The following is a 24,092-nucleotide window of genomic DNA, read 5'->3' as shown; positions in this document are numbered from 1 at the left end:
CTTTGAAAATGCAAGTCAAATCAGAATGTAGAGCTGATGAGAGGCTTTTGCGAAAATTGGTGGACTGGGACAGCAGATCATGCAAAGATTTGCACCAGATGAACAATTGCAAATATCTCGTTGTCCAGAGTCAAGAGACGACACTGCTATTCCAAATCCAGCAACTTTCGACAAAAGCCTCTCAGCTCTGCATTGTGATTTGATTTGCATTTTCCAAGGAATTGGTGCGTTGTAGAGAGCGACCCCGTAGTAAATGCGAAAACTCTCTATTATTTGCAGTATGGATATAATTAGATATGATTTAGTGTGTTACCCGTCAAGTGGGTTTATATTATAAGACTGCGCTGCCGAGAATGATGCATTATGGGTGAGGAAACCGGCCAAATATGAGTATCTGAGGACCTGAGGTGGCTCCTGGTTCGTATTTGCTTTGATCGGCACTTGGTTTAGACCCGCTTTGTCTACTTTCATTTGATCTCATCCCACGGTAAATTGCCAACTCGTCCACTCACCACATGGTCTACTTTCATTAGTCTAACGCCATTCCATCCATCAACATTTTGGCCACCAACAATTTGGTCCATTGACCCTTTGGTCCATCATCACTTCGTCTAATCACCATTTTGTCTATGACCATTTCGTCTCGTAACCAGTTGGTCTAATATCCATTTCATTCTCATTCATTTTGCACAATTTAACACTTAGTCCAATTAGACTAAATGGCTATATGGACTAAATGGCTATTGGACCAACTGGTTATTAGACGGAATGGCATTAGACTAAATGAGAGTAGACCATGTGGTGAGTGGACGAACTGATGGTAGACCAAATGATAGTAGACGAGTGGGCAATTAGACGAATGGGCATTAGACAAAGTGGAATTGAACCCATCCCTTACGGTCCAATCCCGCACTTAAATATATCGTTTGACGAGTCTAGATATTCGTAACAATTGTCTTGCAATTTTCCCTGTTCTTATATTCTCTTGTAGCTTTCTTGGGGTGTGGCGATTCTCCATTTCTGTTTGAATGTTCCGCCAGCCAGCAATGCATCTCTGACTTTCGAACATGTAACCACTTGGCAGACTGTGACTTGGGCGAAGATGAGGCTGGTTGTGGTAAGTATCATGCTGTACAAATATTGAATGTTTATGAGTGCAATGGACAGAATACTTTATGAGGTGAAAGATGAAATGATCCATTCAACGAGGCGTTGCCGAGTTGAATGGATCATTATTTCATCTTTCACCGAATGAAGTATTCTGTCTATTGCACAAATGAAAAGCACATTCATTTTTTGGTTTATATGACACCTAAATATAGATTCTTTTTCATATGAAATTTAAGCAGTGCTCATGCAGTGCGAGCTCGGTCTGTTGATTATTGCCTACATACAACATGGGTGCTGCAAACACGAGTGGTGTCTGTAGCGTCTGTAGTCTTGGTGCGCGTGTGCAATGGACAAAATCGTATGGATCCAAAATTGCACGATGAATGGATCTAAAATTGCACGGTGGATGACTTCATGGTAAAATGGGCTGAATGATCGATATCGACCAACCAATCAAATGACAAGAATCCATCTAAGTGTCATATAAAGAGTGATGAAAGTGATGATGATGATAATGAATTTAGCCCATTTCCAAGATCCAAAATGATAATTATTAAAATCAGTACCATGATCACTTTAGTTCATAAAACTTGGACATAAGAGTAATCAAGTATCACTGAACATCCTGTGCGCATTTTAGGTCACATGACCAAGCTCAAAGGTCAATGAACTTTGGCCATAATGGGGGTATCTGTTGAATTACCATCATAACTTTGCAAGTTTATGGATTTGACTTTTGAAACTTGGACATAAGAGTAATCAAGTATCTCTGAATATCCTGTGCAAGTTTCAGGTCACATGATCAAGGTCAAAGGTCATGTGAGGTCAATAAATTTCGACCACGTTGCTGCTGCTATGTTGAATCGCGTGATGCAGGTGAGACGGCCAGAGGCATTCCATTTGTTAACAAATTCTCATTATGATAAGCTCACACATAGATCTTTGTTTAAAGATACATGTAGGTAAGACATATTTTTTTTATTACGATGTGTTGGAAAATGTTGCCTTGGTAACAGCATAAGGCAGGAGTATTTTTCACCTTCAGTGATAGTTCTAGTCATATCTTACTTGATATTTGACCAGGTGACTGTCAAGATGGCTTCTTTACGTGTTCCAATGGAGGCTGTGTTCCAGGGTACTGGCGCTGCGATGGGGATAACGATTGCTTTGATGGTGGCGATGAGAGGAACTGTGGTGTCATCGGAACTATCGGTATGTGAATAATATGATAAATGCATAGAGAAAAGCAATAGAAATTAGAAATCAACTTAGATAGCTGGATAGCTCTACTGAAACCCATCGAAAACTTTGGTCACATCCTTATGTTTTCCCACCAAAATTCAAAAATTCAACAATCTTTTAGGATTAAAATTCTTGCTTGTATGCAGCACTTGAAAGCAAGGCATGTCAAATTTTAACTAGGGTAGAAGGAAATTCTATGAATTCCCCCCCCCAGGAAAAATAAAATCATATAGCACAAACATTTCTAGTCATATGATCTATCTGAGTGTAATTTCCGTCAAAGACCTTGGCCCAATCTTACAAAGAGTTGCAATTAATGTGATCAATCGCAACTATAGAAAGCCAGCAAAGTCAACATATAAATGTGTTTGTTCAAAAAAGTTTCTAGATATGAATGTATATACATAAATTCATTGATTTCTTGACAACTTTGTGTGATCTTTTTTGTTAACAAAGGACATTTTGCAAATTTCCTACAGAAAAAATTGTGACACTTATGGATTTCTATAGAGTTACGATGATTGGATCTATCGTAACTCTTTGTAACAGGGGCTATGGACATCTTTGTCCCCAGGTTGTAATTTGTAAGTATGATTGTGTTTTCAGAGAGCATCGTTCTAACTCAGGGTGAGACACAGCAAGTCACCTCGCCGGGCTTCCCGATGCGCTATGATTCCCTCTGCTACGTCGGTTGGCAAGTCTCCGTTCCGGCCGATCGTTACGTGCGCTTTGAGTTCCTGGGCTTCGATCTTGCTCTGGCATCGTATGTCACCGTGGGAACAGGCCTCAACCATAGTGACCATGACACGATCGTCGCTGAATTCCATCACAACCACGAGCCCAGGCAGTATGTCGTCCAAAGCAACGAGGCCTGGCTTGAATTTCACTGCGGACCGTTCGGAGGTGGAGACGGGTTCCAGATTACTATATCAGCCGTTGATCCAGACAGTGAGTGTTGCAAGAAACTTAATTGCAATTGATCACCAGTATTGATTGGAAATTTGCGATTGATATGTAATGTTTAGTGTGGCCTATTCATACTTTATGTTGCAAGAACAAGTTGCTTCCCCATATATTGTGAAGTAAAAAAAATCAATGAAATGTCATTTTCTAAAAAAATATATGATATATATTTATTATTGTACCTTCAGTCTATCAACAGACAAATCATTCTACACCCATACCTGAAAGAAAAAAAAGAATTTGTCATCGTGAACCATTGAAAAATTGACATTTATGCAGTTTATATTGCATAACAAGTAGGGCAAGTGCTCATAGCTGACATCATTTATCAAAAACTTAAATTCTAATAATTGTCTCAATATGTGATGGATTTTCCTCAAACCTTCAGCAGTATTTTTTTTTAATCTGGTATTATTACAGCAAACTTTTTGTCAGGGTGAATTTCCCCCTTAGTACAATCTCTAATTTTTGTGCCTTATTTCTCTAACAGCTTACATCTACCCAACTTGCCCTAGCACTGAGTTTCAGTGTTCTGACGGGAATTGCATCGAGACCTTTGACCTTTGTAATGGAGTAAAGGATTGTTTGGGAGGAGAAGACGAAGATCAAGACTGCGATAATTTCGATCACTGTAAGTACAAGCTTTATGCCCCTACACCCAAAAAAATACCGTAACGGTGTATCGACCGCACCTGTGTATTAACCGCACCCCCAACTTTGGACTAAAAAAAAAATTCTCACATTTACATGCATATTTGAGGTACGAAGAAACAAAAACTAAGTTTAAGGTTTCAAAGTATCCAAAGAGATTACCGGTATGCGGAAATCTGCTGTTCTTGATCAATTCATCTACAAATGTTAGAAAGAAAGAACGGTCCCGACAATATTGGCCATTTACACAGTCACAGTGTACACACACACACAGCACTGCCATTACATTGCAAACTACGATACAGTACCAGTCATTCCAGTACATCTGATGATCTGTGTCTTTCCAAGCGTAGGAGGAAAAAACATTCAAATTTCTTGCATCACAACCTCTCAATCACTTTCAGAAATTTGATGTCTTAGCATGAATTTTGGATACGGGATTACAGGAAGGTTCAAGAAACAAAGAAATTTACATTTTTTCCAGTTGTTTTTTCCGGCTTTGTGCCGTCTCTCTCTTGCGTGGTTTACATGGTATCTTATGAAAAGCAAACAGGAAGGAAAAAAACAAGCTGGCGCGAAACAGGACTTTGAATAGCGCCGCGCCAGCTTAAGTCGCACTAGAACCATATTACAACGCAATCTCTAAGCTCACTCAACTCTCGCTCAGCGGTGACAAAATATTACCGAGTATGCTTGGCGTCTCTTTTAACTTAGCCAGGGAACTTCACTACTTTGAATCGAGAATAAAGTCAAAATTAGTGTCAGGAAGGTGGGTGCGTTTGTTTGTTATGGACAATATTTAATTAAGATCGTAATAATCGCTTCCCATTACCCGCGGCTCATACCCCTCTAAACGACATTGCCTGGGCGGCTATGCCTGGCCACTCAATGTGTTGTGAACTAGCAGACATCGTACATGTACGGGAGGGGTTACGGCGGGCTGGCTCAGACCCGTCACCGTGTATAAACCGCACCCCCGTCTTTTGCTTCTATCCCGCCGAGAAAAAGGTGCGGTTAATATACCGTTACTTACGGTAAATGAATGAATGATTAAAGTGACTTTTATATGAGTCAGTACATAAATAAAAGAATGAATAAACAATTGAATAAGTATAACTAATGACTGACCAACTGACTGATTGAATTAATACATAAATAAATGAATAAATAAATGAATGAATGAATGAATGAATAAATAAATAAATATTGAAAATAAATAAATACAAATTAGATGAATATATTATAGTATATATTTTTATAATAAAGAAAAATTAAAGAAAAAATAATAATTTAAGAAGAAGGAGGGGGGAAGCAAGAAGAAGGAAGCATCAGAATTAGAGTCTCTTTAATTTTTTCTGCATTATTGTATGAACTTTGATATTCATATAACTCTGCCTATAGTAAGTTGAACCTTTTGGGACCGGAGATATCTGTTTGATTTAGGAGAAATTGGACTTGTAAGTGTTATGTAACACGTGTTTTTATGATCTGGAGGGTGTCTCACAAAGATTTGAGTACGACTTAAAGCGACCGCACACCTACGACTGGTCTGCGACTCAATTTTGGAATAAAATGTAGTAGAATTTGATGCTAATATTGAGACTTGGAATATCTTACTGTGTAATGTTCTAAATCATACAAATACCTTTGTTGAAATCTGTGACTATGCTATCATCCATCTTAGAATGAAAAACAAATTTAATATCTGGTCGTAATGACGTCATAGCAGTCGTACGATTGGTTACGATTTGAGACTATTTTGGCCTTTACTCCAAAATAAAGTCTTGCAACCTTTCAAAAAGATTATATTAGCATTCTTTCAATCAATTTTAACCTCAAATAAAATGATATGTTCCATTCACATTTTTAGAAAATGAGTAAAATGCGATTTGTTCCAAAATCGGATCGCGAACAGTCGTAAGGTGTGTGGTGGCCATTAGGGTCGCACTTAGATGCAGACACATAAATGATATGTAAAGTGCAATTTTTTTAATTAATAATAATGCTCAATTCTTGTATAGCGCATCACACATAGCATAGCATGTCCCTATGCGCTTATAGAAGAAATCGTGTAAGGTAAGATTAAAGTAATCAAGATATTTATATTGGACCAAAGTTGGTATTTTATGCATTGAATAGATACATGTATGTTTTGTGGGATCTCCTGAATGTACATAAGTTACTTTGATATCTTATTGAATTAGGTAAAGCATTTCGGAGGACAGCAGAGGCATGAGTAAAAGCACGCTCACCATATGACTTTGTAAAGACAGAGGGAACAACAAATATGCTTTTGAACTTGATCTAAGATTTTGGGATGGCTGGTAATATGATACTAAATGAAGTGAATTGGACGGGGCAATTTATAAAAACAGTTGTGTGCAAAAACTAGAAGCTTGAATACAATCCGGGAACAGACAGGGAGCCAATGTAATTCTCTGAGAACTGGAGTAATACCAGTATTGCGCTTCCTCTTGGCGTGATCTGACCAATGTGGTCACAACTTTTATACCGCACGTGACAAGGCATTTAAGTGCCACTCTAAGTCATCCTTAAATCTTTGTAAAACACCCCCCGGTCTAAAAATTACTTTGACTTCGGCAAATATTCGACTCATGAAAGGTCGATACCTGCAGAGTTACCTGTATATAGCTTACTCCAGTGTGGGTTTTCAACCAAATTTTTTCTACATTCTATTCGTAGCTGAATGCGGTACCAATGATGACAAATTCGTGTGTCATACACCGCTTGGTCCCTATTGCATCTATCCACAGTACAGGTGTAATGGGTTACGGGATTGTTTCTACAGTGAGGATGAAACAGATTGCGGTGAGTAGTCCCTGCTTTTTACTATCCACTTTTGAATAATAATATTAATAATAATAATATGCAACATTTATATAGCGCTTAATACAAATGTTTCTAAACGCTGCATACTATTACCCCAGCTTTAGCACGGCTACCCTGATTGGGCGCATCGAGCATTCAAGGAATTTCTTCCTACCGGGTACCCATTTACTACACCTGGGTCGAGAGTGGCAAACGTAGATAAGCGCCTTGCCAAAGGACGCTAGTGCTGCGGTGGGATTTGAACCGCGGACCTTCTGGTTCACAGTCCGGAGACTTATCCACTGAGCCACAACACCTCTATATTAATAATATAGGATTTGTATAGCGCAGGTATCCACCTTGCTCAGTGCTCAAGGCGCTCCTATTATATGCCAGCTAAGCTAGTCTACTGATTCCAGTGCTCACAGCTTTTGTGAGGAATTACTTCCTGCCAGTACCCATTTACCTCACCGGGGTTGAGTGCAGTTGGTCTAATATCCATTTCATTTTCATTCATTCTGCACTATTGAAACTTAGTCCAATTAGACCAAATGGTATATGGACTTAATGGTTATTGGACCAACTGGTTATTAGACGAAATAGTGAGTGGACGAAATGGCAATTAGACCGTGCGAATAGTGGACGAACCAATGGTAGACCGAATTATAGTAGACGAGTTGGCAATTGGAGATATTGGCATTAGACCAACTGGAAATAAACCATGTGTTGGTCCTGAAAAGGACCACCCAAACTGGACATTCCGAAAAGTGCGTTGAACTTCTTGTCCTCTTAAGGAGAATGAATAAAAGTTGAAAAAGCAGGCTATTTAGACTCGTTCAAGGTGCCAAATTAACTACGGTTGGCTGAAATGTGGAGTTTGGGTGGTCCTTTTCAGGACCAACGTACATGTACATATGCCCATGAAAGAATACATGGTGAACCGTCAAATAATTTCAATCAAACATTTATGTTCCTATTTTACAATTGATAAATCAGTTGTAGCTGAAGCACATTAGTTTATATGCCTTGTTTTAATCATTTACTGATATTGATTAGATATTAGATATTGTTAGATAGACAATCATATTTATAGTTTGTCAATCAGCCATATCGAAATAAAACAAATTTGAGAATGGGTTGGCTCGAATGAATATCTGTTGTTTTCCCATTGTTAATAGGCCCGTGTGACCTACTATGATAATTTATTTATCTTTTTACCTAAAATATGAGGGAAATGAATTCCAGCTCCTTGAGAGTAGCTGTATATCAATGATTAATACTACTGTTATAAAATGCTTTATTTCCCCAGAATGTTAGAAAAACGAATTCCAGTGCATGGAGACTAAGCAGTGTATCAATGCTAAATACTTATGTGATAATTTATTTTTCTATTACTTAGAATGTCAGGAAAATGAATTCCAGTGCGTTGTGACAAAGCGTTGTATCAATGCTAAGTACTACTGTGATAACTTCCAGGATTGTTCCCTTCCCGGTATTGAGGATAGATCCGACGAGATGGGCTGCGCCAATTTAAACAACACAGGTATGTATTACACGTATGTTTGAAAGGGGTATTCCTTGCTGAAAATAGATATATCTATCTGAGCGAAGTTAGCTCTGTCGGTAAAGTCTAAAAACAAAAAATAAATCCAAATTTTTTTATACTGGCTTGTAATTTATGTGGTAAAGAAGGTGCGTGCCAAATTTTGGCGCAATCACGCAAACGGCAGCCGAAGGGGGGGCCATCATCCTTGTGAGTAATTGAATTATGCCCTGCCAAGATCAGGCAGTAGAGCACAGGACTTCAAAACCAGCAACATCTACCTCTCCCTCTGTTCTAGTTCTGTGTTGGAAGAACCTGCGTATACTTAGAGCTTATAAATTATAAAATATAGCTCCTACACTTTTTATAATGATAACAAAATGATTAATTTCTATATCAAATTTACCATCAGCCAATCACATGGAAGGATTTCAGTAGCTTTTAACTGTTACTGCAAATTTGTTATTATAACGAGTTTTATGAAACAGGGATCCAGACCATCATCGAGGCTTGTGAGTTTGTATCTAAAGGTCAACTTTTTATGATGATTTTACTCTTTTCAGTGAGTTACAACTTGACCACTCCTATAAACATCACATCACCCAACTATCCCGGAGACTACCCGAAGAACGATTACACCTTGACACTTGTCACCGCGCCAGAAGGAATGAACGTACGGGCACGAATTTTAGATCTCGCCATCAGTCACTCCACGTTCATCGTCTTCTTGAACGGCCATGATGCGGAGCCAGGAAATTCCAATGTCATCGCGTCGTTGGAGTTCGGCGATGACGAAACGGAGGTACTTTCGGATGGGAATATGATGGCGATTAAATTCTACTCTGGTTTCTATGCGCAAGCACGTGGTTACCTCATAGAGCTTTCGTACATGGAAGGTAATTATAATGGCCTTTTTTTCCTGTTTCTGTTGAGTTAACTCCCGTAGGAACACGGTAAAGCAGCTTTCTACCAAGCTGGTATATAACCAATTACATATGAAACATTTTATGTCTAGGTCATTAATCAGTCATAGTGGCTGACTTATAGACGACAGAAATTACTCTCGGGCCCTTTTGGTGAAAGTGGAGATAATGGCAGACCTGGGATTTGAACCCACAACCTTTCAGGCATGAGTCCAATGCTATAGCCACTAGACCACATGCAGGCAATATTGCATATGATATTTCACCAATGAAAAGATTGACTCTTTTATAACAACTATAACTTGGCCAAGCTCTTGCTTGTTTTGTTCTATAGCGGGGGGGGTTCAATAACTGCCCTCCCCATCCCCCTCCCCCCCCCACATCGTGGTTGCTGATCATGTCAAAAATATTAAAGCCTGTGTATAGCTTTGGTAAAGTATCAATAATGTGATTGATAATCGAATATCATCTAATATGACAGTCTTACTGAAGTGTAGAGACCGTTAGATATTTTTCCAACTGCACTTCTCTGAGAAAATTTCAAATATTCAAATCTTGGATATATAGCACCCTCTCTCGGCGATGCTTGTTTTAAATTTAAAAAATGGGCATTCAAGCACTTATCTTATAAATTTAGTGATTAGATATCCAAAAGTTACAGACAAAGAACATATCTTGAAAGTTTCAGCCCATTCCATGATTTGGAATAGGATTTAATTGAAAGACAAAAACACACAGATATTTTAATTTGATCGGGTGACCCGATCAAGTTAAATTTCCATGTAAAATCGCAAAATTTATCCTGTAAAACACATTTTCATTTCATATCCTCCACATCATAACTGTTATAGGGCATATCCATTCATATTAGCTAGCAATGAATTGGAATAGTGATAGGTGCATTTTGGTGGATTTACCAAAACTATACACAAGCTTTAAAATTGGCTTGGTTACTGCCAATATGTTATCTACAAAATTGCATTATTTACTTTCATTAATAAGGTTCAGGCACATGATCATGTTAATTCATACATAATATGGAACTTTTCAGTCAGCCTTGAAACAAGATCGGTAAACCCCACCCCCCCCCCCAAAAAAAAAAGGATCGCAAGACTATTCCAATACATTGCAAGATTTCCTTAAAGTATGCTGTAATCAATTAATTAAAAAATATAACAAATTTTTGAAAATATTGCAATCCAGTCTTGAAGTTTACATCCGGCTCTAGGTATGTGCAAATTTTTGCAGCAGTTTAAGGGAAGGGGGGTCGATTTGACCCCCCCCCCCCATTTTGAATAAGGGTTAAATATCCAACTATAAGATTTATAAAGTAAATGTAAAGGGTTTTATTTTAGTAAAAATGAGAATGGAGGAGGACAATGCCTAGCATCAAAAGGTTGTTTATTATTTTTTTTATTCCTTTTATTAATACATGAACTGATTGAATAGGATTATTTCATTTCAGGTTCAATTAAATCGCAAAACAATGTGAAATATGACATAACATAATGAAATGAAACATATGAAACTTCTGGAAAGCATAGTTATAATAATGCAGAGCTGCCAAGTAGTACGGATTTTCCGTATTTAGTACTTCAAAATGAGAAGAATACTGATGGTTTGATGCAAAATACTGATTTCTCAAGATTCAGTTTTATGTGTTGCCCTATGGTATTTCTTCGAAAATACTGATATCCTCACTAAAAATACTGATTTTCAGCTTTGAAAATACTGAAATATTCTTGTTCAGGTTGGCAGCTCTGATAATGGAGGTTACCCTAAATAAAATCATATGGCATATATATATATATACAAATGTCTAAATTTCTATAATGTGCAAATCATTCTGATCTAACTTCATATAAAGTGAAATATGGATGTCATTTAATTTTTTTTTGTATTTAATTGCAGAAACGACATGTGCTCCTGATGAGTTCACATGTGAAGGAGGGGAATGTATTGATTACAGGGATGTGTGCGATCTTTTCCTGCATTGCCCAAGTTTTTCTGATGAAAACAGTTGTCAAGTCCCAGCTGGAGGTATGATAAAGACTTTTATGGCTTCGCCCACCTGAACCCACCGTAGGAGGATGTGGGAGTGTTATGTTTGTGGGATGATGATGTTGATGTTAATGATGGTGATGATGTTGATGATGATGATGGTGATGATGATGGTGATGATGATGATGGTGATGATGGTGATGATGGTGATGATGATGATGATGATGAGGATGATGGTGATGATGATGATGATGGTGATGATGGCGATGATGATGATGATGATGATGATGGTTATGATGATTGTGATGATGATGGTGAAGATGATGACGATAACAATAATAATAATAATAATGATAATATAGGTATATTTACCCAGGGTAGCCACTTCAGTTTCGAAAACTGTTCTACCAGCGGGACCTGCTGTTATTATTACCCCGGCTTTAGCTGAACTGCTTAGGCGCTCAAGCATTCAAGGAATTTCTTCCTACCGGGTACCCACTCACCTCGCCTGGGTTGAGTGCAGCACAATGTGGATGAGTTTCTTGCTGAAGGAAATTATGCCATGGCTGGGATTCGAACCCACGACCCTCTGTTTCAAAGTCAGAAGACTAATCCACTGGGCCACAACGCTCCACATGATGATGATGATGATGATGATGATGAGAAGGAGGAGGAGGTTATGATAGTGGTGGGCATGATGACGATGATGATGGTTGTGGTGGTGATGATGGTGATGATTATGATGATGATTATGATGATGATGGTGGTGATGATGATGATGATGATGATGATGAAAATGGTGATAATGGTGACGGTGATGTTGATAATGATGCTGATGATAATGGTGATGATGAGGATCATGATGATGATAATGATGATGGTAAATGACATCTACACCTGCATCTGCCCACCAGAGATGGTTGCAGAAAGAATATATTTTATTACGATGAGGATTAAACATGGTGATTTTTATTTCATTTTGGGGGGATGGGGGGAAGGATACGTGTATGTTCAAATTTGGGCTCCAAATATCAAAAGCAAAAGCGTTTGATCATATATGAACTAAATCCTTTGGGTGTTTCACAAAGATTTAAGTGTGATTAACCTTAATAGACTGGGCTATTTCGATGCCTAAGAAGACTGGGGGGGCTGATTCAGCTGATTCAGCCCCCCCTTATGATCTCGGCCGTCGATAGCGCGATTGCGACGAAAATTGGCACACGCGTTACCCATGGCATTATCTACAAAACTGTAACATCAAATTCTGCAAAAAATCTCATGTCTCATTAATTATGCTAATTTATGCGTAAAATCATAAGTTTGCTCTAATTAATAAAATAATGCCCCTGAAATGCTAATTTTTGTTTCACATACTCTAGATAGGCATCTGATCAAATTTATTTTAAAAAAATTTCAACATCACATTTATTTTCTTATGTATTCTATTGTTTTCTAAATTTCTTATGTATTTCTTTGTTTTTCGACTTTTTGTTTTTTATTGTTTTTTCAATGGAAATTGTCAGGGACTTTATTTTGACCATAAAAAAGATAAAATTAATCGATTTTAAGCAGTAAAAGGAAAAATAATGCTACATTTATGAATTTTGGCTAAAAACACTATTTGCATTGGATTTGTACACAAATTCACGTTTTTGAGTAATTTTGGGTCTGCATGCACTTACGAAATGTTGCGTAATTTCGTAACCGCGTACCCGGGGGTCACACTTTTGGTCTCAAAAGTTGCGCGAGACTTGAAAGTAAAAAGTCAGCGAGCGACGCGGTCAAAAAATTTCGCACGGCAGATTTATCGCGAAAAATGTCGAGGGGGGGGCTGAATCAGCCCCCCCCTGTCTTTTTAGGGTTAAAAGTCAAATTTCCAATTGCACGCACGATAGAACCGCTAAAATACCCCATTTATCAGAGCATGTGAATGGGATGTGCCCTATACTACACACTTAAAATCAAAGAAATCTCAATCGATTGGGCACTGCAAATTTTCGGAGTATATCATTTTCATGTCTATTTTGAACAATAAAATATGGATTTTCATTTAAAAAAGAGAATATGTAAGCTTTGCCATGTATGCAATTTTCAGTTGCACTTTACTTTTTGTAACACCCCTCCTCTGAATGCCTTGCTCTTTGGGGTTTCTTATTGAAATATTCAATTTAATGTCTTATTTTCCAAATCAGTAAAAAAAAATACAAATTTACAACACAATAAAGCATATAAGTGCTTTTCAAATCTTACAAGTAGGGTCACTCCCCCCCCCCCCTTTTAAGAGGCACATGTAATGTAAAAGTGCCGTTTAAAAAAAAATGTGAAGACCCCCTTTTTTTTGCTTGTCAAATTTGTCGTCTGAAAAATGTACCCCCCTCCATTTTTGAAAATCCTGGATCCTCCCCTGAGTAGGGTAGATGACAAATGCATTCTTGGAGCATGGCATAATTTCCTTCAGCAAAAGAATTATCCACTCTAGGTGGTTTCAGACCGCCTCGAAGTTCGCCAGTTCCAGGTATTCTCTGATCAGGAAATTTACCCCGATCAGAAAATACCAGGTATTTTGGTAATGTGAAAGCAAACTACGCGTAATTTCCCCGAAAGAAAATACCCGCTAAATAGTAGGTACTTAGCGAAATTACAAGAACTTTCGTGGGGATTTTTCCAAGGTCGCAGGTATTTTGGCGATGTGAAAGCAAATTACTGGAACTTTTAGCCCAGCGTGTCGTTGGGCGCGGCGGCATGGGTGGCTGCTGGGCTAGTGATTTTAAATCTCGCGCCTTGCCTGCTTATCAGACCATATTGCGCATGCTCGTAACTTCGGGAACTTATCCCGAAGGATGTGTTTCGGGGCGGTGTGAATGCAGGAATAATTAACGGGTATTTTTTAGCCTTAAAAAGTTCTCGTAATTTAACGGGGATTCTTGTGATCGAGGCGGTTTGAAACCACCTATTTTGCTGCACTCGACCAATTTGAGGTGAATGGGTACCCGCGGTAGGATTTTATTCCTTGAACGCTTCAGCGCCTATTAAAGGAAACCAAAACCCAAGAAGAAAGGCAATCTTATTGGAAAGAGTAAAATGAGAGGAACAATTTAGAAAAAGTTTCATCAAAATCGGTTATGAAATATGCAAGTTATGGACGATTAAAAAGTCTTGTGGTACTTTCTATGTGGATCCTCATATTGGAAACCAAAACCCAAGAAGAAAGGCAATCTTATTGGAAAGAGTAAAATGAGAGGAACAATTTAAAAAAAGTTTCATCAAAATCGGTTATGAAATATGCAAGTTATGGACGATTAAAAAGTCTTGTGGTACTTTCTATGTGGATCCTCAAATTGGCAAACGTGTTTCAAAATGGCTGATTTTGTGGACAACTCTCCATTTGTTTTGTACACATATTTTCAGATTTTCCCCTTTATTTTACATATTTCACATTATCTCCTCCTGACCTTGACATATATGGTGTGGATTATATTTTCCCATGACATATGTTGTGCTCAGAAGGAGGCAAGATGCAATTTGAAAGATAATGAGGAAAATCTGAAAATTTGTGTACAAAACAAATGGAGAGTTGTCCACAAAATCAGCCATTTTGAAGCACGTTTGCCAATTTGAGGATGCCCATAGGAAATACAACAAGAGTTTTCAAACTCCCATAACTTGCTTATTTCATAACCGATTTTGATGAAAGTTTTTTAAAATTGTTCCTCTCATTTTACTCTTTCCAATAAGACTGCTTCTCTACTTGGGTTTTGGTTTCCTTTAATATGGCAGCTTAGCTACAGCCGGGGTAATAATATGATACCAGGTATCAAAGCGCAGTTGAGTATATGCACATACTAACTGCGCTATATAAATGGACATATTATTATTCTGTTATTTGTTCATGTACAATAATATATATATATTTTTTCTAATCATCCACAGATCAATGTCATCCATCTCTTTTCACATGTAACAATGGGAGGTGTATAACCATGGAGTGGAGATGCGACGATATCATGGACTGCTCGGAAGCCGAAGATGAAGCAAACTGCCCGGATATATAAATCGCTGTTTTCATCGGGGTCTAGTCGCGCAAATCTTAGCGACTAGCGTATGATCGATTTTTTTTTTCATGCAATGATTTCACAATTGATCATACGATTCTTTTCCATGATCGATTTCCACAATTGATGGTATGATTTAATTTCAGAATTGATCATATGAACAATTTTCACAATTCATTGTGCAATTGGATTCCAAAATTGATCATATGAATAATTTTCACAATTCATTGTGCAATTGGATTCCAAAATTGATCATATGAATAATTGTCACAAGTCATTGTGCGATTGAATTTCACTATTGATCTTTGATTAATTTCGAAAAGGTCAGAAAAGCTCAGAACGACATCAAAGTACAAGAGGTCTTTCTCTGAAAAGCCCCCCCCCCCCCTCCCCGAGAAACTGTACTAGCAGTGATGAAACTAATGGAAAAGTATTCATTGTAAATAATGAAGTAATAACAATTAACCTGAAGAATATAGTGATATTGTTCATAATGAAATACTATAATGCTATAATGAGAATAATCGTGAAGAATATATTAATATTTTTTTTAATATGACAATGATAATGATTTAAAAAAATTGTATTGATGATGATAATGATATGCATGTAATATCAATGCCCATTATTTTACCGATGAATAGTTCTACATTGTGAACTAAAATAATATGAACGTCTGGGACCCGTCTTACAAAGAATTATGATTGATCCAATCCATCAGTGTCATAGTTTTTTTTTCAGGAAAATTTGCAAAATGTCCTTTGTAAACAAAGGAGAACACACCAAATTATCAAGAAATCGAATAATATATGGATATACATTCATATCTCATTTTTTTTATAACAAACATGCATTTTAGATGTTGACTTTGTTGCAATTGATTGGACCAATCGCAACTCGTTGTTAGACTGGGGCCCTGGAGCTAGGTACCTTGTCAAAAGTCAGCACCGCATCTTCCAAGTGCAAATTTCAGAACAATTTGGAATGCCACTGTGAAGAGACACATAGTGCCTTGATAGCAGGATCTATTTACACACTGAGCAGGACTGAGTTTTCCCCTCTCATAGACCGAATTGTACATGTTTACACAATGCCAGTATATAACAATAATCAAAATTACTAAGATAAACAATTAATATACAAATTAAAAATATATATGTGCAGTTAACTTAAAAATTGAGTTAAAATGGATAAAATATCAAATTATAGGTAACACATTATTGCTCATTTGTTGCACAAATTGCTAACTATTTGTAATTTGATAAAGTTACATTGTCTTTCATTATTCATCTTATTTCTCATTAAGTTTTGCTCGTTTTTGCTTTCATTTGAATATTTCTGTATTTTTACAATCCAGCTGATGCTGCAGTTCGATCCTGAAATGAAAATATCCATTGTGTTGTTATTATTGTAATTCTTATTAATGATCTTGTTTTTTGTTGTTTTATCATCGTCATTTTTATGGCTGCCTAATGGGCCAATGAAATGGATATATTGCAACTCTGAAAGATCAGTGAATATAATACTTGGTTTTGTGATGGCATCATGACATTAAAAGGAATTTGAAGTAATTGATGCATGCCATGGATAATTTCCTAAAGGAAGCAATGGGAATGCCCTGAGACCCTAGAATAAATGAAGAAGAACAATATTTATAAACTGTTGGAATTGATTAAAATCACCTTCATATTCTACTTTTGGTATATGATATGCCAATTATTCATATACATATTAGCAATGGTGTCAATCCGCAGAAAGTTCTATTCATCTGTCGGGGGATACGGCGTAATAATTCAAAGTGCCTCCCCCCCCCCATGAATAGAAAGCGCATGAGGATCTACGCCCATGCATAGTAGCATCTAAGAATCTTTTAGATTATTTACTGCATGAATACCGTGACTTTCAACAGGATAATGTATAGAGTATATTTTTTGCGAAGGTGTGTGAAAAACAGATTGTTTGTGAATATCATGTTCGAGCTTAATTGTCTTAGAAATCTAAAATTCTTTCAAGTACATCTTTCTTCAGGGCAAAAGCGAATCAGATTTTTACTATTTAAGGTAACATGTAAACAATCAAACAGTACTACAAAGCTTTAATGTAGAGTCATTTTGTTCATTTATCATCTATGCATCAGTTTTATATTTTTATATCGTGTGTTCTTCTTATCAGCGGTGGTGGTGGTGTTTTATCGTTGTTATTACCATGTACATGCATTTGAATTTTATTAGAAAATTAAAATCTTATGTGAACTTTTTTTTTACAGTTATGTGGATTCTTGTTGAAAAGAAAATTTTTCTTCTGAAATATATATACATAATTGTCTTCAGTAATGTCACCATGTAGTCCAGCACTCACTAACAGGCTTAATTAGTGCATGAAATCATGTACATGTAAATGGACGCCAAAATTGTAATAGATCATGTCCGTAATGTAGTGATAGTATTATTACATTTGAAATACTTTTGTATGCCATACAGTGGCGGACCGTGACCCCGAGGAGACAAAGCATTGGGGGGCACTGCATTGTTCACAAATAATAAAGTGCCCCCCCGATGCTTTGGTGTCTCCTCCGGGTCACGGTCCGCTACTGATGCCATACATACATATACACACATATTTTTACCTTCTTTTTTTTTTAAATTACATTTTTAAATATCAGACTTTCTTTGTCACTAGCAACATTTTAAATTCAGGTTAGTATGCCAAGCAATCAAAGATCTAAATCACAATGAAATAACAGAGGCGGATCTAGCTGGATCAGACACTACATTTGATGGGCCCATCATTTTGCACAAACAATTTGGCCTCAAAATGGTATTGCATCTAACCCAGCTGGAATCGCAATTAGAAAATGCTGTGATTACATAAGTTATAGTTATTAATTTTGTTATTCACAACAATTGTTTTTAATAGATCAACCTGAGTGATGTATATATTCTTATGAAGATGGTAGATCAGATATTTGATCACAGTGAAAATTTCTCAGCTTTTATTTCAACATATTTCATGCGGTAAGAAACCACAAAATGTATTATAGCAGTCATAATATGATTGATTGAAAATAAAATAATGCTCTTCTGTCTTATCTACCAGATTCTAAAAAGTTTCAAAAGATTCTTTATTGAGTTATTGTTATATATTAGACCTCATACTCCCTGAGTCTTTTGGGTTGAGTTATAACGGGGGGGTGCAGTGGGTTGGATTTATGCCCCCTAAAAAATCTCAGCCGAGGATCGCATTATCGTTGGCAATACGGAATTTATGTTGGTACGAAATGACATAATCTGCACGGTGGCATAGATAAATTTCATAAGATATACACGTATATATTTTTTAACTTCATTTTACAGGGCAGATCCAACATTTTCCCAGGGAGGGGGGGGGGGTTGACCAGAAGGGCAGTCACCTGTGAAGTAGCAATCCATTTTGTTGTTGCTATTTTGAACCCAAGTTTTCTTGGCATCTACTAGTGCAATGGAGAAAGGCAGTTCATGGTATAGGAATATATTGTGTGGGTTTTGATATAATGATGGTGGTATTTAATGCACATTATCTTTTTAATTGGCAGCCTAACACCCCCCCCCCCCCCTAGATCCGTCACTGTTTGATATGAATTTGTTGTGGTGGTGTATCCACAGAAAAATAATTTGGCTTGGAATAAAGTCCAGTAGTTGATGGTTACATTACACTATAATTTTTATAAATATATATTTTTACTAATATATAAATTTGAATAAAGAGGAGAGAAGAAAGATACGAATGAAAAGAGGAGAAGAGGTAGAAACAAGAAGGCGACGTATGATGAAGAGATGAATCATTTACCGTGTGAGTAAAATAAGAAAAAATGACACCCCGCACATCCCCAATTTAAGTAACAAAAATATGTCATGAACACATAATTTATATAGGCCTACATTGCCTGAAAGAATATGTTATCTCAAATAATATGATACTATATCTGGTATGAGTTAACGCTTGGATGATCAGCGTACGCATGGGGGGGTTACAGGTGTTCACACCACCACCTTCATTTTTTTTTATACCCAATCCCCTATTCAACCCTCCCTAAATATTTGTAGAAGGCTTTTTTGCTTTATTCCTTCTTTGCTTGTCAAAAATGTTCAGGTACGAAACGACGTAACATTTGTGGTGAAGACTTTTGGAGGGGGGGGGGGGGGTTGTCAACATCTCATTCGGCTTGACCCCCCCCCCCCCCCCTCTCCTTCATAAATCTTGCGTACGCTTCTGATCAGGAGGTACTCTTTGCCGATGTAAATTCGGCTTTGCGCCAAACTAAGGCTGGCTGCAATGAATGAAACCAGATGCCAATGATGTCATGATCCTACAAGGGTTGCATTAAAATCCATTTCAAAACACTTGTTCGGTAACTTTCATTATAATCGTGTAATAAACACTTTTTATTGTCAATTCTCAAGGGCATTGAAATGGGATTTGCAAATATGTTTAATCGCTCATATGTAGGATTATGACATCATGTGCGTCTGGGGTACATTCTTTGCAGTCATGCCTTACTTTGGCGCAAATCAAAATTTACATCACTGCAAAAATTACCTACTAATTATCCAAGCGTGAAGACATACCACAAAAATATGGTCTCAAATTATTTGGGAGGAAATGTTCTTTCCAGCCATATTATAATGATTAGGCGTTCATGACTTTTAATTGGGGATTTATAAGGTGTCAAATTTTTTACTCACACGTACCCGGTGGTATATCATGAATTATACTCAAGGCGGATTCGTGACGTGAACATATGTATAAATGTAAAAAAAGAAAATGAATAATGAATGATTAAGAGGCAAGAAAGAAAGCATAACACTATATCAAAATCGCGGATGTGAAATTTAAAAAAGTATGACATTTTAAGGTTTCGCTTAATTTCACAAAACAGTCATATGCACATCCTGGTCGGTATATGAGGAGACTGATGATATGTCATCCACTCACTTTTTCTTTTGTATTTTATTATATGAAATATTCTAATTTTCTCCTCATTGTCAAGTGAAACAATGAATAATTCCTCCCTGAACATGTGTAATTATATAGCATGAATTATACTCAAGGAGATTCGTGAACAAATGTAAAAATGTAAAAAAAATAAAATGAATGATTAAGAGGCAAGAAAGAAAGCATAACACTTTCATCAAAATCGGATCATTTAAAAAAAAGTATGACATTTTAAGGTTTTGCTTCATTTCACAAAACATTCATATGCACATCTTGGTCGGTATGCAAATGAGGAGACTGATGACGTCATCCACTCACTTTTTCTTTTGTATTTTTATTATATGAAATGTTTCATTTTCTCCTCATTGTCAAGTTAAACAACGAATAATTCCTCCCTGAACATGTGTAATTATATAGCATTCTTTACTGCTATATGGTTCAGTCAAGTTGGTAGATCCCTATTGTCAAATCTGTAAAAAATGAATTATTGTATAATTCAAACAATAAAAAAAATAAACGAAATAGTGAGAGACAATATCGACTGACTATTTGTGCATATATGTCGCTGAGTTGTGCATGTAACTGTTTGGTGAACTGATATAAGCGAAACTTTAAAATGCCCTAGGGTGGTATTCTGAGATCCATTTTATCTCAGATAAAATAAAATATTTTATCTCCGTTAAAATCAGTGAGATAAAATACCCTTAAAATCTCTCCGAATTGGTATTCTGAGAACCATTTTATCTTCATTTTATCTCTGTAAGACACACCTATTTTTTAATCAATATCCAATTAGAAACGCGCTTTTATAGCTCTCTCATATCACTCAACCAATTAAAATCCATTCCGCCAGGAGGTGTGGCAATTAGGGGTGAGATTGCGTCAATTTATTGACTTCAAATACGCTTGCACTATATATACGCTTACGCGTCTTTGCGGAGATTTCTTTTTAACAAAAAGGACAATACTCACATCTTTTTTCGAAGTCTATATCGCATCTTTTCAAGCATCATTTCAAAGACAATATTAGTCAAGAAAAGTCTTATGAAATACTCTCTGATTGTACAGGAACAACGTTAAGGTGTTATTCTCAATAAATATATAATTTTTCTTCATTTTCATGTCATCATTTGGGGTTAATTTACCTAGAAATACTGGTGAAATCAACGTCACAGAGATAAAATAGCCTCTAATATACCCTCTTTTAAGTTTATTTTATTTTTTCTTCAAAGTAACGTGGGCGCAAGCACATCATCTGCGTTGCAATGGCCAGATACGCGATGGGTATGTGTACACAGGCATTGTTATGTTGCGTATCATCTGTAGACACGCAAGATAAAATTTATACGCAAGATAAAAACTAAAATTTTATCTGAGAGATAAAATCTCGTCTCAGAATACCAATTTCATTTTAAGAGATAAAATAAAATATTTTAAAGATAAAATGACCTCAGAATACCACCCCTAGCTTCTTATTTTACATCCGATGAAATTTTCAGCGTTTGCTAGTTTGATTTTTCTCTCTGTTTCTTCTAATCAAATTTTTTCTGGGGTGGACTTGACCTTTAATGAAAGTGGGTCCAAAAAGGCTATAAGAGAGAATGAGCATAATGGTATATAGTCGCGTGCATTTGAGTGTCCGGAAGTCCCCAACACAGGGAACAGTGGTTTTATAAACGTAATATTGCAGAAATCCGGGTATATTTTTATAACTGTTAATAGTCTCACACCAGATTGATAATAGTGTGAAAATTTTTATCAAGTTCCATTAATTTGATGTAAATATTATTACAATTAATGCACAGTTATAGCGTCTCGCTGTTCATTTGAACGTGTCCATGTTCCCCGCGGGGGCCCACTTCCATTCACGAGTGGATACCCGGGGGGGGGGGGCACTTACATTGACGAGTGGATACCATGCGCGACCAAAAAAACACGTAAAAGATGTCCTTTTCACGATAGGGCACGTTACGTACGTAACGTGATAAGGGTGTCAAAAACACAAAAATAATGAAAAAAGGGTATCTATTTCGCTAGGAAAATTACGTGTTTAGGGTCGAATTTGCGGAGATCATAAAACAAAATTAAAATGTCTTATTAAGGATGTCCTTTTTGCACCAACACTACGTGTTTAGAGTCCTATTTGCGCGAGGTGTAGAAGGTGGGGTCGTACTAAACCAAATAAGGAAAAGCCGCGACGACCGATAGGCGAAGGACCCGTAACAATAAAAAATTCCTGTACTTGTTTAGGGGTTCATTTCAGGGAATATTTGCCAAGAGTTTCGTTTTGTTTCCAATAACTTGTTAAGGGTAGGGTTTCACACGCAAATACTTGTTAAGGGGTGCATTTTCAGAATATGGAAATTACGTGTTTAGGGTGCTTTTCGAGACCCCATGGTCGCGCATGGTATCCACTCGTGAATGGAAGTGGCCCCCCGGGAGTGGATACCGGCATGTGCGACCATGGGGTCTCGAAAAGCACCCTAAACACGTAATTTCCATATTCTGAAAATGCACCCCTTAACAAGTATTGGCGTGTGAAACCCTACCCTTAACAAGTATTGGAAATAAAACGATATTCTTGGCAAATATTCCCCCGAAATGAACCCCTTAGCAAGTACAGGAATGTTTTATTGTTGCGGGTCCTTCGGTCGTCGGCTTTACCTTATTTTGTTTAGTACGTACGACCCCACCTTCTACACCTCGCACAAATCGGACTCTTAACATGTCTAAGCACGGAGTGTTGGGGCAAAAAGGACATTCTTTATAAAACATTTTAATTTTGTTTTATCATCCCCGCAAATTCGACCCTATACATAATTTCCCTAGCGAAATAGATACCCTTCATTATTTTTGTGTTTTGGACACCCCTATCACGTTATGTACGTAACGTGCCCTACCCAGGACCAAAATCCAATTGAAACCAGTTGGATTTCCAACTGGTTTCAATTGGTTTCAACTGGTTTCAATTGGTTTTAACTGGAATTAAGCAATTTCCAGTTGAAACCAGTTAGGCAACTGGAAATCCTAACTGGAACCAGTTGGGCAACTGGAAATCCTAACTGGAACCAGTTGGGTAACTGGAAATCCTAACTGGATCCAGTTGGGTAACTGGAAATGATTTCCAATTGGTTTCCAATTGGAAATTTTCCAGTAACCCAACTGGATCCAATTGAAACCAGTTAATTTGCATATTTTTTGCCAGTGTGCACTTATTAATGTTTTATCAGATTTATCCTAATTTACATTGTATCTATTGATTTTTTTTTTCAATTTGAAGTACCACACTATTTTCAGATAAGTTTTTAGAATACTTAGCAGTGAAAACCATGTTCATAAATGTTAAAGATTATAATTAGAACAGATTAAAAGATAATTAGTACACTACTAACTGTTACCGAATTACATCAAATAAAAATACATATATTTGAAGATCTTCCATACATGTATATATATATGTATACATATGAAAGTCTGTGTTTTATCAATACCCTTTACATTGGTATTAACAGACATATAACACTGCTTCTGTGTTGGCATGAGCAATATTTATAGTGCAAATGTTAATTAATATGTAACTAATTAAGTTCCTTCCAACTGGAAGTTTCAATTGGATCCAGTTGGAAACCAATTGGTTTCAACTGGTTCCAGTTGAAACCAGTTGCCTCCAATTGGTTTCAACTGGAACCAATTGAAACCAGTTGCCTCCAATTGGATTCAACTGGTTTTAATAGGGAAATTGGAACAACTGGAACCAATTGAAAACCAATTGAAACCAATTGCCAACTGGTTCCAGTTGGCCAACTG

At 36.9% G+C, this 24,092-nt stretch overlaps 1 protein-coding gene across 1 annotated transcript in view; it reads left to right on the top strand.

Annotated features, from left to right (window-relative positions):
• The window catches only part of LOC121420066, a 178,447-nt gene extending 162,376 nt beyond the window's left edge, over window positions 1-16,071 (top strand). Inside the window, exons 67-75 of the mRNA XM_041614594.1 lie at window positions 992-1,117; window positions 2,194-2,322; window positions 2,959-3,300; window positions 3,806-3,946; window positions 6,670-6,795; window positions 8,195-8,338; window positions 8,902-9,234; window positions 11,173-11,301; window positions 15,193-16,071. Of these exons, the coding sequence (XP_041470528.1) occupies window positions 992-1,117; window positions 2,194-2,322; window positions 2,959-3,300; window positions 3,806-3,946; window positions 6,670-6,795; window positions 8,195-8,338; window positions 8,902-9,234; window positions 11,173-11,301; window positions 15,193-15,314 (1,592 nt within the window). The 3' untranslated portion in view covers window positions 15,315-16,071. The remainder of the gene's footprint in view (window positions 1-991; window positions 1,118-2,193; window positions 2,323-2,958; window positions 3,301-3,805; window positions 3,947-6,669; window positions 6,796-8,194; window positions 8,339-8,901; window positions 9,235-11,172; window positions 11,302-15,192) is intronic.
• Window positions 16,072-24,092: the final 8,021 nt, after the last annotated feature.

The sequence above is a fragment of the Lytechinus variegatus genome, chromosome 8, assembly GCF_018143015.1.
Source record: "Lytechinus variegatus isolate NC3 chromosome 8, Lvar_3.0, whole genome shotgun sequence".
Taxonomy (NCBI): Eukaryota; Metazoa; Echinodermata; class Echinoidea; order Temnopleuroida; family Toxopneustidae; genus Lytechinus; species Lytechinus variegatus.
The sequence above is the reverse complement of the archived record's forward strand: the minus strand, read 5'-3'. Positions and strand labels throughout refer to the sequence as shown.